General features: G+C 42.5%; 1 protein-coding gene and 1 non-coding gene across 2 annotated transcripts in view; one reads left to right on the top strand and one right to left on the bottom strand.

Moving 5' to 3' along the window:
- LOC150069042 (peroxisomal bifunctional enzyme-like) overlaps positions 1 to 9,013 on the top strand; it is a 37,432-nt gene extending 28,419 nt beyond the window's left edge. Inside the window, 2 exon segments of the mRNA XM_090330330.1 lie at positions 6,839 to 7,180; positions 7,788 to 9,013. Of these exon segments, the coding sequence (XP_090186456.1) occupies positions 6,839 to 7,180; positions 7,788 to 9,013 (1,568 nt within the window).
- A 2,705-nt stretch (positions 9,014 to 11,718) lies between these two features.
- On the bottom strand, positions 11,719 to 11,825 carry LOC150069041 (U6 spliceosomal RNA). Its single transcript, XR_016538665.1, has one exon. It is a non-coding gene; the product is annotated as a U6 spliceosomal RNA (small nuclear RNA).
- Between the last annotated feature and the right edge of the window lie 3,092 nt (positions 11,826 to 14,917).

Genomic DNA, 14,917 nt, shown 5'->3' with positions numbered 1-14,917 from the left:
TTTGGTTCATTTGTAAAAATGTTCCACTAATTCAGCCTATTCCCATAATCAATGCGCAGGAAAAAAAATGAAGCTCACACTTGTAATCTACTTACTGAGACCTGAGGATCGGTATTGGAAGCCAACCCGGGCTGGAAGGTCAATGACACTTTTACCTCCAATTAACCACTATGGCTCAAGTGAGAGCACTAGCTTTAAGAGGGAATAAAACTCCTCAGAAACAGCACCCAGCACTTGATTTCAAGCCCAAGGAGGGCACAAAAATTAAATTAAAAACAAATTAGAAGCTTAAGAAAGCATAGTTTCTACATTTTATACCAAGTGAGGGATGTGCCACCTCCAGTCAGCAATTTTTAGACCAAGTATGGTGGGAAGGGAGTGTAGGAGGTTATGTATCTTTAAGTGTGATTAGGAAAATAGCTGCAGATTTCTCCACAAACTTGAGGTGGGTTCCTACGGTGTTGACCATGGAAGTGCATTAGCTCTATGTATTTGAATTCCCCCAAAATATGAAGCTTTCTAGGATATTGCATTCCACTAGGAATAGCAGAGCAATGCCAAATTCCGCAGTGCAATGCCGAGTTCCTTGGCCAAATCAGATTGCTGAGGTTCACTTGGTAGAAGAGGGTTCTGTAGCATACCACTTATATTATGTTGCCTGTGTCTAGCAGCCTGCTTATTCCAGAACAGATTAAGACTTCTAGTCCCTATGTGCATATGTCTGGCATGACGTTGAGAGGGAACGCATTCATTGTTCACAGGTCAAGAGGCTGTGGACTCTCTGCCCACTTTCTAGTATAGATGAGCACATAGAACCCACAAATGGGAGCCCCAACCAGGCAACTGATGATCAGGGGTTTGTTTCAGTTTTTGTTTTTGTAGTCCAGACTGGCTTTGAACTCGAGACCTGTGCCACTGTTAAGTCTTTTAAAGCTCTGTTGTTTCTATGATGGATCCTGGTTCTACTACCATGGCTGTGATAAGTTGTTTTTTCTGCTCTTTTTTTTTTTCTTTTTAGTTCTGGGGGCCTGAACTTTGGGCCTGGGCCCTGTTCCTTAGCACAAGGCTAGTGCTTTACCACTTGAGCCACATCACCATTTCCAGACTTTGCTGAGTACTTTATTGGAGATTAGAGTCTCATAGACTTATCTGCCCGGGCTGGCTTTGAATCCTGATCCTCAGATCCCAGCCTCCTGAGTAGCTAGGATTACAGGCGTGACGCTACTAACACCTGGCTTGGTTTTAGCCATTTTTAACTGCAGTTCTCCTAAAGACCTTGGTCTGTTTGTTCTTTTTGAACTTTGTGGCTCGAAAAAAGTCTCTGCTTTCCTTAGTCTTTCTCTTCTATTAATCTCTTGCTCTTTGTAGTTTCTTTTCACTCTGTGCAAACACTTACATGACCATGTTTCCCAAGAGAAGAGTGGTGCCTCATGTATTGCAGTGGCTGTGTCTCAGCTGAGCTTCCTCTGGATGTGCTGCCCATGTCTGCAGCAATCTCCCTGAAGCCGGGGAATGGGCAGTGTTCTGCCTGTCCTTGCAGACCCTCTCCATAGACACAGCTTACTCCTCTCAGGGTTAGGGAGGAGCTAGGCCTTTGCATCTATGAAAGCAATTTCTCAACTGCGTGTTGAATCTCTTGGAGGCCAGGCAAAGAGAATCTCTTCCTTTCAGGGGAACAGAAGGAATCTGGGAAAATAATACAATAAAAGTCTGTTTGAATCATTCCTTAGTGTCACTTTTTTGTTTTCCTGGATAGTTAACACTGACCTGTCCTCATTTACCTTTTACTATATGGACTGCAGAGAGTCTCTTTAAAAATGTTGAACTTTGTATAACTTCATTTAATGACTTGTTAAAACCCAAAAGGTGGAGTCTGTGAACTGTTTTCACTCAGGCTGGCCTGTTGTCATGATCCTCCTGATCTCAGCCTCCCGATCTCAGCCTCCCATGTAGCTGAGGTGACATCATGCTCATCTGTTGGTTGAGAACAGGTTTTGTGAGCCCTGTACCGGGCTCACCTTGAACTGTGATCCTCCTGACTTAGCCTCCTGACATGAATCACCACACCTAACTCCAATAAATCTTTTTTTTCTTTTTGGCCAATCCTGGGACTGGAACTCAGGGCCTGAGCACTGTCCCTGACCTCCTTTTGCTCAAGGCTAGCACTTTACTACTTGAGCCACAGCACCACTTTAGGCTTTTCTGTGTATGTGGTACTGAGGAATTGAACCCAGGACTTCGTGCATGATAGACAAGCACTCTATCATTAAGTCACATTCCCAGTCCTAAATCAATATTGAAACTTGCTGCCTTTCACAAATAGTTATTTTCATACCAAACCAACTACAGCTAATTCCCACCCCAGACACTGGAAGATAATGACTTTCTGTCTCTATTCATTTGCCTTTTCCAGGCATTTAATATATAAATGGTCAGGTATTACATGCAATCTTTTCCCTCTGAGTTCATTTACAGGCTTTGAGGATCCTGTATATTTCCTCCTATATCAATCGTTACCTTGTATTGAGTAGTATTATATGGTTATTCCATGTTTTCTTTATCCATTCAGCAGGTAGTAGATATCTGCATTCTTTTCAGGTTTTGTTATGATGAATAATGTTGCTCTGAATATCTATATGCATTGTTGGGAGCTGAATGTAGGGTCAGGCTGGCCCATGAATCTGCATCACTGAGTAAGATAACCATACAAAGAAATGAGCTGTCTTGTATGATGTCTTGCCCATGAACTTTGAGCTATATCGTCAGTATTGTGAATTACTTTCTGCTGAGACTTGATTATCATTATATACAAATGTGTTATGGCTTTATCACTCTCTGCTGAGACTTGATTATCAATGTAACACCTGAAAGGTTCTTGTTTTGTAGAGACTATATAAAACTGGAACAGGAAATAAACGACCGCTGCGGTCTTAAGCTTACGGCCTTAGGCTGTAGTCTTGGACTGTAGCCCTCCCGACCCCATCTGTTACTTGTCTTGTCTTTTTCTTTTCTCATCCTCACCCCCTAATCAGGTATCCCGCCTTGCTGCCGGCAGTGCATCTATTGTACAGATATTTTATTTCTCTTGGATAGATTTCGAGAAGTAAAATTGCTAGGCTGAACAAGAAGTTCATGTTTACTTAAGAAACTATCAGTTTCTTGAATGTGAATAGGAACAAATATCGAGCATGGTACCATTATTATGAAAGGCAAGGTTTATCAACTTCTATCTTTCACAGATAGCAAGATTTGAGGGGCCTGTAAAATAATCAAGTAATTATGAAGAAGTTACACACAGCAGTGCTGAATTTCAGGATCCTCTCTCCCTCCATGACGACAGTACAGTCCTAGCTTTTTGTGGATATGGAATCATGCTTTCCTGCACTCTGAGATCCATGGGCTTGATCAAACTCTTGAACTTTCCTTTTCAAACTAATTTATGGGAATGAATTGACTGTATTTTTAGATTGTGTTATCATAGCTTATGGTTTTGTGATGTGTATCTTGAGCATGTTGTAAAAATGTTTACTATTGGAAAAAGAAACTAAATATTTTATTTGAGAGAAAATATGAGTAAACCAAGTTGATTCTTTTAAGGCTAATGTGTAACATTGAGAGAGAAAACTAACTAAGGTGCTAAGATAATCTACCAGCATATATATCCTCATCTGTCTTTACACAAATCAGGTGAGATGTACAGACCAGCCAAGTTGTTGTTTTTTTTTTTTGCCAGTCCTGGGCTTGAGCTCAGGGCCTGAGCACTGTCCTTGGACTTTCTCAAGGCTAGAGCTCTACCACTTGAGCCTCAGCCCCACTTCTGGCTTTTTTCTATGTATGTGGTACCAAGGAATCGAACCTGAGTCTTCGTGCATGCTAGGCAAGCACTTTAACCACAAGGCCAAACTCCCGGCCCATTTTTTTTTTTTTTTAGAAAAGCAAAATCTCAAACTTGATTCTTTAGGAAGATAAGAAATTCTACATGAACATACAAATATTCCATTTGTACAATAAATAGTGGAATATAAGGGAAAGAATGATAAATAGATCCACTGAACACTGTAATTTGAGATGCCTGAACAAGACATGGCTCAGTCTATTTAATGGAAACCAGAACCCCAGGCTTCCTGAGAAGGACCACCCACCCACTGACTTCTTCAGACATACACACATAGGTGGGCGTGGATGGTGTCCCAAGGCATAAATCACCATGTCATAAAGTAAAGCTTCTGAGGGGGAGCTTGTCCAAAGGTGGTGGGAATCATGATGGAAACAATACTGATGGTGATCCAATTGGTAAGCCTGTGATTGTTCCATTGAAGGAACAGCGTGCTAATGTTTGTACTGTAACATGCATGAAAAGGATGAAGGCACCCAGGACTTTAAAGTTCCCAGTCAGAGTCCTGAAGAGCCCAAGAGGAAGCTCAGGGCTCCCCAGGAGGCGGGACTCCCAGCTTCCTCCCTCCCCTCTCCCTGAGGGTCTGAGTCCTTCCTCACTGGCTCTCAACCTGATATTTCACAGGAGCTCCTTACTCAAAGACAGAACTGCTATTTGTAATCCATTAATTGTTTTGTTTTGACTAGACTTGTTAACTTTTTCTAAGGAGCTGTCGCATGTAATAGTATTTTAAAATGTGTTGCCATGTGGTGATTGTAATTAAAAAATGTTATTTTGCATTTTTTATTTCAAAAACATAAATTTAAACTTAGAATAAAAAAAAGAAACTCAGTTTCCTCCCCAGGTGAAGTACTGCTTTCCTTTCTCAGAAGTAATATAGGAGTCTAGTTTCTCTACTACTTGGTATTTCTGTCTTCTTTATTATAGCTTTTTGAGTGAGGCTATGTTTTATTATCTATAGCAGCATAATGATTATTTCCAAAATCTATGCTTAAAAATCAAGCATTTGTGAAACAGTTTCTGTAGGTGAAGAATACAGGTGTAGTTAGCTAGTCCTCTGGTTTTAGGGTTTCATACAAAGCTTCATTTGAGACTAGTACCCATTGGCTGCAAGTAGGATTCTGACACTGCCTGGGGGAGGATCTGCTCCTGAGCTTCAAGGGCTTGGAGGGGATTCAGTTCTTTAGGTGCTGGTAGACTGAAGGCCTCCATTCCTTGGTGGCTGTCAGCTAAAGATCCACCTTCAGTCCTTTGTCATATAGACAGCTCTCAGCCTAACGAGGTGGCTCCCATCAGATTGTGAAAGCAAGAAAAGAAAGAAAATTTTGTATCACCAAATCCCAAAAATGATATCTTAATACTTGGAGGCTTATGGCCCATTCATTCTGGTTTTCATTTCCATTTCCATTATGATTAATGATGGTGAAAGTTTAAAAAATTGCTTGTAGCCATTTATATAAAATTCCTCCAATGTTAGGGTTGTAGCTTTGCGCTCAGGGACAACACCCAGGTCCATAGTTCAAGCCCCACAATTGACAAAAAATATCCCTTTACTTTCACATTTCAAAGTTTATTGGATATTATTTGTCTAATAAATTACAATTAAGCCATTGCATACAAGAAGATATTACCTAAACTAAGGTGACAGATACAATTCAATATTTGCTCCTATAAATGTGGTAGTTTTAGATATTTAATGGATTTATAATTTATTTTGAGTTCGTTATTATTTATGGTGCTAGGTAAGGATCTTATAGTTTATATATATTAATTGATTTATAAATTTTATGTGGATATTCAATTAGCCTGGTACAGTATGCTCAAAGGACTCATTTTTCTTTTACTGACTTGATTTCTACCTGTAATGAAGATCATTTGGCCATTAAAAGAACAATTTGAAGAATAATTTCAAGAGTAATTATTGGAAGAATTGGAAGAACTTACTGATAACCCCTAAATTTTCTTCCACTGATAACGTGTGCTTACGTTTCTTTCAACGTGACTATATTCTTTTCTAAGATTTTTGTTTTTAGCTTGTAGGGCTTGAACTCTGGCCCTGGGTGCTGTCCCTGAGCTCTTCAGCTCAAGGCTAGAACTCTACCACACTGAGCCACAGTGCTACTTCTGGTTTTCTGGTGATTAATTGAAGATAAGAGTTTCAGGGACTTGCGTGCCCAGACTGGCTTTGAACTATGTTGCTCAGCTTCCTGAGTAGCTAGGACTAAAAATGTGAGCCACCAGCACCCAACTTTTTTTCTAGGATTTTAAAGGTTTTTATTTTTCTTATAAGTACCGCAAGCTAACCGATTGCATGACTGGAGCTCCTCTATTTCTTTTCTTTCCTTTTCTTTTCTTTTGTGGGTCATGGGGCTTGAACTCTGGGCCTGGACACTGTCCCTGAGCTCTTCAGCTTAAGGCTACTGCCCTATACCTGGAGCCATAGCACTACTTCCTGTTTTCTACTGATTAATTGGAGATAAGAGTCTGGTGTTCTATAGTGCCTGTGCTGACTTTGAACCGTGATCCTCAGATCTCAGCCTCATGAGTAGCTAGAATTATAGGCATAAGCCAGTGTGTCTGGCTAAAGGTTTCTATTTCCATTTAGAAAGGAGTTAACATTGTGTTGAATTAAAATATTAAGCCCAAACTGTCATCTTTAATCTCCTTGATGTATTAATATTTCATTGCTTATTAAATTCTTCTTAGTCATGTAATAAAAAGAGAATTTCATTTTTATGCTTGAATTAGGAGAGTTAGATTGCATAGAATCTGTTAAATGCTATCTTATAGGAATGAGGTAAAAGATGTTCAAAATGTTCATAATGTCTATATGGTTAACTGGAACCATTTAATGCTGCTGTTATTATTTCTGTCTAAACCTTTTCACTTTGTGCAAGTATCACTTGCAAAGCTCTGCCCTTTCTTTGTTTCTTTTTTTGACAGATAAACCCGTGGACCCATGCAGAATCTTGAACAAGACAGTTCCAAGCTTGCCCAACATGGACGCCATTTTCACTGAGGCCTTTGCCAAGATGCAGAAGCAACACCCTGGCCTTCTTGCTCCAGAGACCTGTGTCCGTGCAGTGCAGGCCTCTGTGAAGTATCCCTATGAAGTGGGCATCAAGGAGGAGCAGAAGCTGTTTCAGTACCTTCTACAATCAGGGCAGTCCAGAGCCCTGCAGTATGCTTTCTTTGCAGAAAGGAATGTAAGTAAGTGGTCAACTCCCTCTGGGGCATCCTGGAAAACAGCTGCAGGAAGACCCATCTCTTCAGTTGGTGTTCTTGGTAAGTGTCTGGAAGCGTTCACAGCACTCCCCCTGTTTTACATGTGGGGCTACATCTGCTTAAGGCTGTCTGGTGTGAGGTTTACCGTATTTTTATCTGCCAATCCAAGTGCACTGAACATAAGCTGTGTTAGTTCTCTTCATTCTCACTTTATTTGGATTCCATGGGAGGGCTAAAGACACCAAACTTTTCCAGAGTGAGCTGACCTTTAGTGGTATGAGGAATGGTCTCTAGGGGCCTATGATTCCAAACTGGACTTGCTCTTCCTCTTTCTTACTTCTTCCCTGTATGAGTCTCTCACTCCAGTATTTCCTAACAGGGATTGTTATCAGGACAGCATTTCAAGCTGAAGTTTGTCATTCTTATAGCTAGATGGAAATTATTAATCTTGTGTTTTCTGTGACATTATGTATATCTTCCAGGTCAAAACCCTCATGATTATTTGATGCAGCCTTCTGCTGCTCCCATGTGCCCTTTAAATGCTATGAAATCCTTTGTTTACAGTTAGCATTTTAAAATACGCATTACCATAGAAGCCTGTGTCCAGTGGTGATTGTTCAGTTCTTAGTGCCACTGAGTCATTCTCTTCTTCATTCCTAATCCACAGGTTTGGGAACAATGGGCCGAGGCATTGCCATTTCCTTTGCAAAGGCCGGGATCCCTGTCATTGCTGTAGAATCAGACCTAAAGCAACTAGAAGCTGCAAAGAAGGCAGTAGCTTCCATCTTGGAAAAGGAAGCATCCAAAAGGCAGCAGACTGGCAAAGCTTGGTCAGCACCAAAAGTCACCTTCAGTCCATCTATGAAGGAGCTGGCTGGTGTGGATTTAGTGGTGGAGGCAGTATTTGAGGACATGAACCTGAAGAAGCAGGTCTTTGCTGAACTGTCAGCTGTGTGCAAGCCACAAGCATTTTTATGCACCAACACTTCAGCCCTGGATGTGGATGAGATTGCTTCTGCCACAGATCGTCCACAGTTGGTGATTGGTACCCACTTCTTCTCACCAGCTCATGTGATGAGGCTGTTGGAGGTTATTCCGGGCCGCCAGTCTTCCCCCACCACCATTGCCACTGTTATGGATCTGTGCAAGAAGATAGAGAAGATCGGGGTAGTTGTAGGCAACTGCCATGGTTTTGTCGGGAACAGAATGTTGGTTCCGTATCACAACCAGACGCATTTCTTGTTGGAAGAAGGAAGTAAGCCAGAGGACATAGATGGGGTGCTGGAAGGGTTTGGCTTTAAAATGGGGCCCTTTAGAGTGTCTGACCTGGCTGGGTTGGATGTGGGCTGGAAAATTCGCAAAGGGCAAGGGCTTACAGGAGCTGCATTGCCTCCAGGCACTCCTGCCCGCAAGAGGGGCAATGCAAGGTACTGCCCAATTGCTGACATGCTGTGTGAGTCAGGAAGATTTGGCCAGAAGACAGGCAAGGGCTGGTATGTCTATGACAAGCCACTAGGCAGGAGTCACAAACCTGATCCCTGGCTTTCCAAGTTTCTGTCTCAGTACAGAGAAACCTATCAGATTGAGCCCCGGGTGATTAGGCAGGATGAGATCCTTGAGCGCTGCGTGTATGCGCTAATCAATGAAGCCTTCCGGATCCTGGGAGAGGGCATGGCTGCCAGCCCAGAGCACATTGACATGGTCTACTTGCATGGCTATGGGTGGCCCAGGCACCAGGGTGGGCCCATGTTCTATGCCTCCACGGTGGGACTGCCCACAGTTCTAGAGAAGCTGCAGAAGTATCAGTGGTCAGCCAGTGGTCTGTGCTCACATGCTCGCTTCCAGGACAACTCACTTAATTTCAGTGAGATTAAATCTCAGGATCCACAGTAGGAATGCTGAGAAATAAAAAAAAACACAGTAATAATAATTTAGAACAGGGGCTGGTAGCTTACACCTTTAGTCCTAGATACTAAGGAGACTGATATCTGAGGAACAACGTTGCCAGCTGGGCAAATAAGTCATTGGGAAACTCCTATCTCCAATTAACCACCCAGAATGCTGAAGTACAGCCTGGTGTGGTGGCTCATGCCTGTAATCCTAGTTACACAGGGGGCTGAGATCTGAGGATCATGGTTCAAAGCCAGCACAGGCACTATAGAACACCAGACTCTGATCTCCAATTAATCACTAGAAAACAGAAAGTGGTGCTGTGGCTCAAAGCATAAGGCAGTAGCTTTTTAGCTGAAAAGTTCAGGAACAAAGTCCAGGCCCACAGTCCAAGGCCCAGAGCCTAAGCCCCATGACCCAGAAAAAAAAAAAAAAAAGCTGAAGTACATCTGTAGCTCTTTGTGGTAGAGCACTACCTAGCCTTGAGCAGAAGAGCTCATGGACTGTGCTGAGGCCCTGAGTTCAAGCCCCATAACCAACAAAGAATAATAGAAACAAAAATGATAATTCAGTTACATGTCCTTTTGGATCTTTCTTCCTGAGGAATGTGATGGGCACAGTGTTTTAGAATGTGCTTCCTATCCTCTAAATGTGTTCATTTCAGATAAACTTAAGGAATAAGTTCATGTGCATACAATCATGTAATGTTCTATGAGTGAGGTTGGAGAATAAGTATACTGGTGAATGGGAAGATATGTCATCAATTCATAAATGACAAATTCAGAAAAGTTATAAAAATCATCATATAGAAGTCTTCATCATATAGAAGTCTTTAGGCCACATTCACATGCCTCTACGGAGGCACTGTCCAGCAGGAAAGCCTGTGTTGTGTCCAGTGGAGATGGCTGTCAGCAGAAGGGAGGGTCTGTATGAGGGGCATGGAAAGCTGCCCAAGGACAGGCAGAGGTCAAACCCTGACTAGGTGAAACAGCAATCGGTGAAGCATTCAAGGGGAGCTTGCCTGTCCATACTGCATGCATCTTCTATCTAAGGCCGAGGCACATGTGCCAGTTATGCTAGCTGCTTGCTGGCTTCTCGATAATATTTCTTGCTCTATGCCCCAAGTCAGGAAATGGTCACAACCAAAACCAGTCTTATGGTCATTACTCTTCTGGTGAAATGGGAGGAATACAAAGTAGTATTCCATTTGTGTAGAAAGGGATTTTAGAGAAAGCCTAGTCTTCAAGGATTTCTAAAGTATGCAGTGGAGTAAAGGTGCCTGTTTCCTTATCATGACAAACCCTGGTGATTTCCTGTGTAGAAATGCTTGAATTGTGAAAAATCTGAAATTATTGCAAATCTTGAATGAATGGAATAAAACCTTCCTCTTTAATAACCCTCCCTCCCCCCCCCCAGAAAAAGGCCAGTGCCCAGGGCTCACGCTGCAATCCTATGTACTTAGGAGGCTGAGATATGAGGATCTGGCTTTCAAGTCATCCTAGGCAAGGAAGTCTGTGAGAATCTTTATTTCCAATTGGGAACAAAACAAAAAACAAAACATAGTCAGAAGTGGAACTGTGGTAGAGTGCTAGATTTCAGAAAAAAAGCCCAGGGGCTGGGAGTTTGGCCTAGTGGTTAAAGTGCTTGCCTAGCATGCATGAAGATCCGGGTTCGATTCCTCGGTACCACATACATAGAAAAAAGCTGGAAGTGGTGCTGAGGCTCAAGTGGTAGAGCTCTAGCCTTGAGAAAGTCCAAGGACAGTGCTCAGGCCCTGAGCTCAAGCCCAGGACTGGCAAAAAAGAAAAAAAGCCCCAAAACCCCTCAGAGACAGAATTCAGGTCCTGAGTTCAAGCCCCAAGACTGGCATCAAAAACAACAACAGAAAATGTGTCTTGAATTGTAGTTTAGTTTGGAGTTTTTGTGGTATTCTTTTGAAATTCACATAATTTGGTTTTTTAAATTAAGGACATTGCAGAAGTTATAATAAATGACTACAAGTTAACTTACTTTACATTTCAGGTTTTTTGAAATAACATGAACTGTTCTTTACCCTTGAGTGAATTTTATTTCAAGTTCTTAAAAATGTTTTTTTAATGCTAGGCAGCAGTGACTGACACTTTTAATCCTAGCTACTCAGGAGGCAGAATAGAAAATGCCAGCCTGAGAAAAAAAGTCCCTAAGAGTCCTATCTCCAATTAACCACATAAAGGCTGAAAGCACAGCTGTGGCTCAAGTGGTAGAGAGGTAGCCTTGAGCACAAAATCCCCGAGACAGCGCCCGGGTTGTGAGTTCAAGCCTCAGTTATCACACAAAAACAAGAATCTTATATTTAGTGTATACTTCCTCTTATTTCTATAAAGTTTTAAAACTAGAGGACCATGAGTATATTTCATGAGTGAAACAACCCTGAATTTTTTGATAGTTTATATTTGCATGCATTTCTCAGAAGAGCATTTCTTGTTTTCCACCATATTCTCAAATGTGTTTATAACCAATCACAGTTTAATCCCAATATTGTCCAATTACAATAAGAAACTAGTTCATGTTATTTTGTATCAAAAAACCAGAACTAATTCTAAATTGTTTCATATCAGTACTATTTAATATGATGATATTTTTCAAGATATCTTGCCCTGTTCTTGAAAATATACTTGCTTGAAAAACTGGTTTTTGTTAGTAATTTTTATATTTTATCTTTCAAACTTAAAAATATGGAACGCTTCACGAATTTGCATGTCATCCTTGTGCACGGGCCATGCTAATCTTATCTGTATTGTTCCAATTTTAGTACATATGCTGCCGAAGCGAGCACTGTTAGGAATTTTTAAATCACTCATGTCTAAGAAAAAGAAAACTTTTTTTTGCCTGTCCTGGGGCTTGAATTCATGGCCTGAGCAGTGTTCTTGTGCTTTCTCAAGGCTAGAGCTCTACCACTTGAGCCACCTCACCACTTCTGGCTTTTTCTATGTATGTGTTTTCAAGGAATCAAACCAGGGTCTTCGTGCATGCTAGGCAAGCACTCTACCACTAAGCCGAACTCCTGGCCCCGAAAAAGAAAACCTTTTCTAAAGGACAGTTTTATAAATGTGTTCTAATGGTAACTGTCTCAAAAGAGACATACATTACAAAGCACCCTTGAAGCTTTGCCGTAGGACTCCAGCTTTAAAGACAGATCCAGTGATGTCCTGCAATCAGTAAAGCCACTTGGGCTGCACTCACTGTGGTTCATTGCGCAGGACCAGCTGTGCACAAGAGATAAGGTGAAGGGTCCTTAACTCCCCTGATTAATGATGTTGCAGAACTGTCTGTGCAAATTATGTTCTGACAATCAGTAGACTCCTGGAATCTCTGCCATCTTACACATGTCTTTTAAAAGACACCTAGAAAGATGAGCATCATGACTCATGTCTGTAATCTTGACGCTTGCAAGGCTGAGGGAGGAAGAATGGAAATTCAAGGTTATCCTGTGTTACAGAGTGAGTTCCAGACCACCCTGACCTACATAGAATAGAGCATGTCTCAAACAATGAAACCCAGGAAAACCCTTATGAACCAGAAATATTGGGGCTCACTAATACACTAATATAAACTGAACCCTTTAGGTATTGAGGAATCGAACCCAGGCTTCGTGCATGCTAGGCAAGCACTCTCTCACTAGGCTTCTGCTTCCTGCCTGAATCTATCTTTCTTAATGGTTTATAAACAATTGTTGAATTTTATCTGTTTTTGCACCTATCAGGGCTTGAACCTATCAGGGCCTGAGTGCTGCTGTCCCATAGTTATTTTTGTGTGTTGTTTTGTTGTTTGTTTCTCTTCCCCATCCCCCACCCAAGACTGGCACTCTACCAATTGAGTCACACCTCAACTTTCAGAGGTTTTTGTTGGTTGACTGGTGGTTCACTGGAGATAAGAGACTCCTGGACTTTCCTGTCTGGAGTGGCTTGGACCCTCTATCCTCAGATCTCAGCCTCCTGAGTAGCTTAGATTTTAGGCATGGGCCTCCATCCTGTGGTTCATTTAAAATATCTATATTGATATAGCACTAGTCAATGAATGAAAGCAGAAGAAGCTGAGTTCAAGTCCTGAACCTCTTTTAATTGGATTGGCATCAGGGAAACTTGTGGACCTTTCTCAGTGCTTTGTGAACCCAGTGCCATAGTTGGTGGCGTGGAACTGTCACGGGTCAATGTACTTATTCTCTGCTTCATCACTCATCACAGAGCTTTCTTCAGTCTCCTTGTTGGCTGGCAAGGCAGGCATGGAGCCTCTCCTGGTCACCTTCCACTCGAGCCTTTCTCAGCTGTTCCACCCTACTCTGTTCTGCTGGGTGACAGCCTTTCTCCAGCTTCTTCAGACTGTTCATGCTTCAGATGCCCCAGGAGCTCTTAGTTCAGCAGCCTTTAGGTCCTCTAGCAGTTCCTCTTTTTATCCTGGTTTTAATTCTGCATCTGCTTTGCCGTACCTTTGATTGCTCTCTGCACTGCTGGCAGGTGGCTGCTTGGTCCGGTGACATATGTCCAGGGACTAACAGCTGAATAATGATTGATGATCTATTTTAAACTCATGTCCTCATCACATCCATTAGTCTGTCTCATGACTACCTCCAGACGGGGGCGTCCCTGGGATGGCTCCTGCACTTGGGCCCACATTGACAGGAGGTCAAAGGTCCCCAGGGCCAACTCTTAGAGGCCCCAGACCCCAGAAGCCCTGCTATGAAAGACTACTAGGGGGCTAAACCCAGACCCCAGGCTGCCCATCCCAGGTGTGAAGGGAAGGCGCACTGACTCAGAGCCCCCACCTTGCTTCTTCAGCTATTGCAAAACTCATCCAGGCTCCTCTCTATAATTCAACTTTCTATGACTGGAGTGTGGTTCAAGTGATAGAGCGCCTGCCTACAAAGTGCTATGCCCTGAGATCAAACCTGGGTGCTGCTTCCCTCTCCCCACCCCCCAAAAAAGAGAAAGAAATCGCTTTCCACATAAAAACGTGGTAGTTTCCACTCCCCGTGCCTGTGTGCTTACTCACTAGTTTATGCATGTTCTAATGGGGAAGTTACATGACTTACAGATAGGATAGCAATACTGTACCACTCCAAGGGATGGCATTCATAGGGTACAATATGCCTCGGGGTGTGTCTGAGTGATACATGTACCAGTGCTGGGCCTTAAACTTGGCTTGTGCTCTTAGCTTTTTCATGAAAGGGTGGCATTGTACTATAATATCCCAGCCACTTTGGGGGGCCCTGAACTCTCAGCAATAGAATCACCAGCTCTCAGTGAACCAAGCTAGGAGTCAGTTTCACAACAGTGCAGTGACCACAGTGACCATTCTCCACCTTCAGGCTGATAGAGAGCAGCCCCGAGCTTCAGTGGGGCTGAGCTTTGAAAGGTAACCGCCCCACGCAGGTGATCACAACCTCCCACAGATGGTCTTCACGGTATGACGTCACCTTTTGATGTCCACAGTCAGTAATTACAAGGATGAAGCCACACGCAGGTGATTGTAACCCCACGCAGGTGGTCCAGCAGGTTAAGCACTTTTACAAAAACAAAAAACAAACAACAGAATTTGGCAGCTGAGCTTGACAGGTTATTACACTACCATTTGAGCCATGCCTTCACTTCTGGCTTTTTGCTAGCTAATTAGAGATAAGAGTCTGACAGACTTTTCTGCCCGAGTTGGCTTCCAATCATGTTCCTCAGATCTTAGTCTCTTGAGTAGCAGAAATGAGCCATCAGCATCTGGCTTTAATCTGTGGTTCTTAAAGCTCGTATTCCACCTAATGGGATCATAGTAGCATATAATGGCTCTTGATTAGGGTAAAAACTGCATCACGGAAGCTGGCACCATATCCTTATAGGGCATTACCTCAAAAATAAATCTCAGCACTATTTCCAAAGAGAT

The sequence above is a fragment of the Megascapheus bottae genome, chromosome 1 (genome assembly GCF_031878675.1).
Source record: "Megascapheus bottae isolate mThoBot1 chromosome 1, mThoBot2.hap1, whole genome shotgun sequence".
NCBI lineage: Eukaryota > Metazoa > Chordata > Mammalia > Rodentia > Geomyidae > Megascapheus > Megascapheus bottae.
The sequence above is the reverse complement of the archived record's forward strand: the minus strand, read 5'-3'. Positions and strand labels throughout refer to the sequence as shown.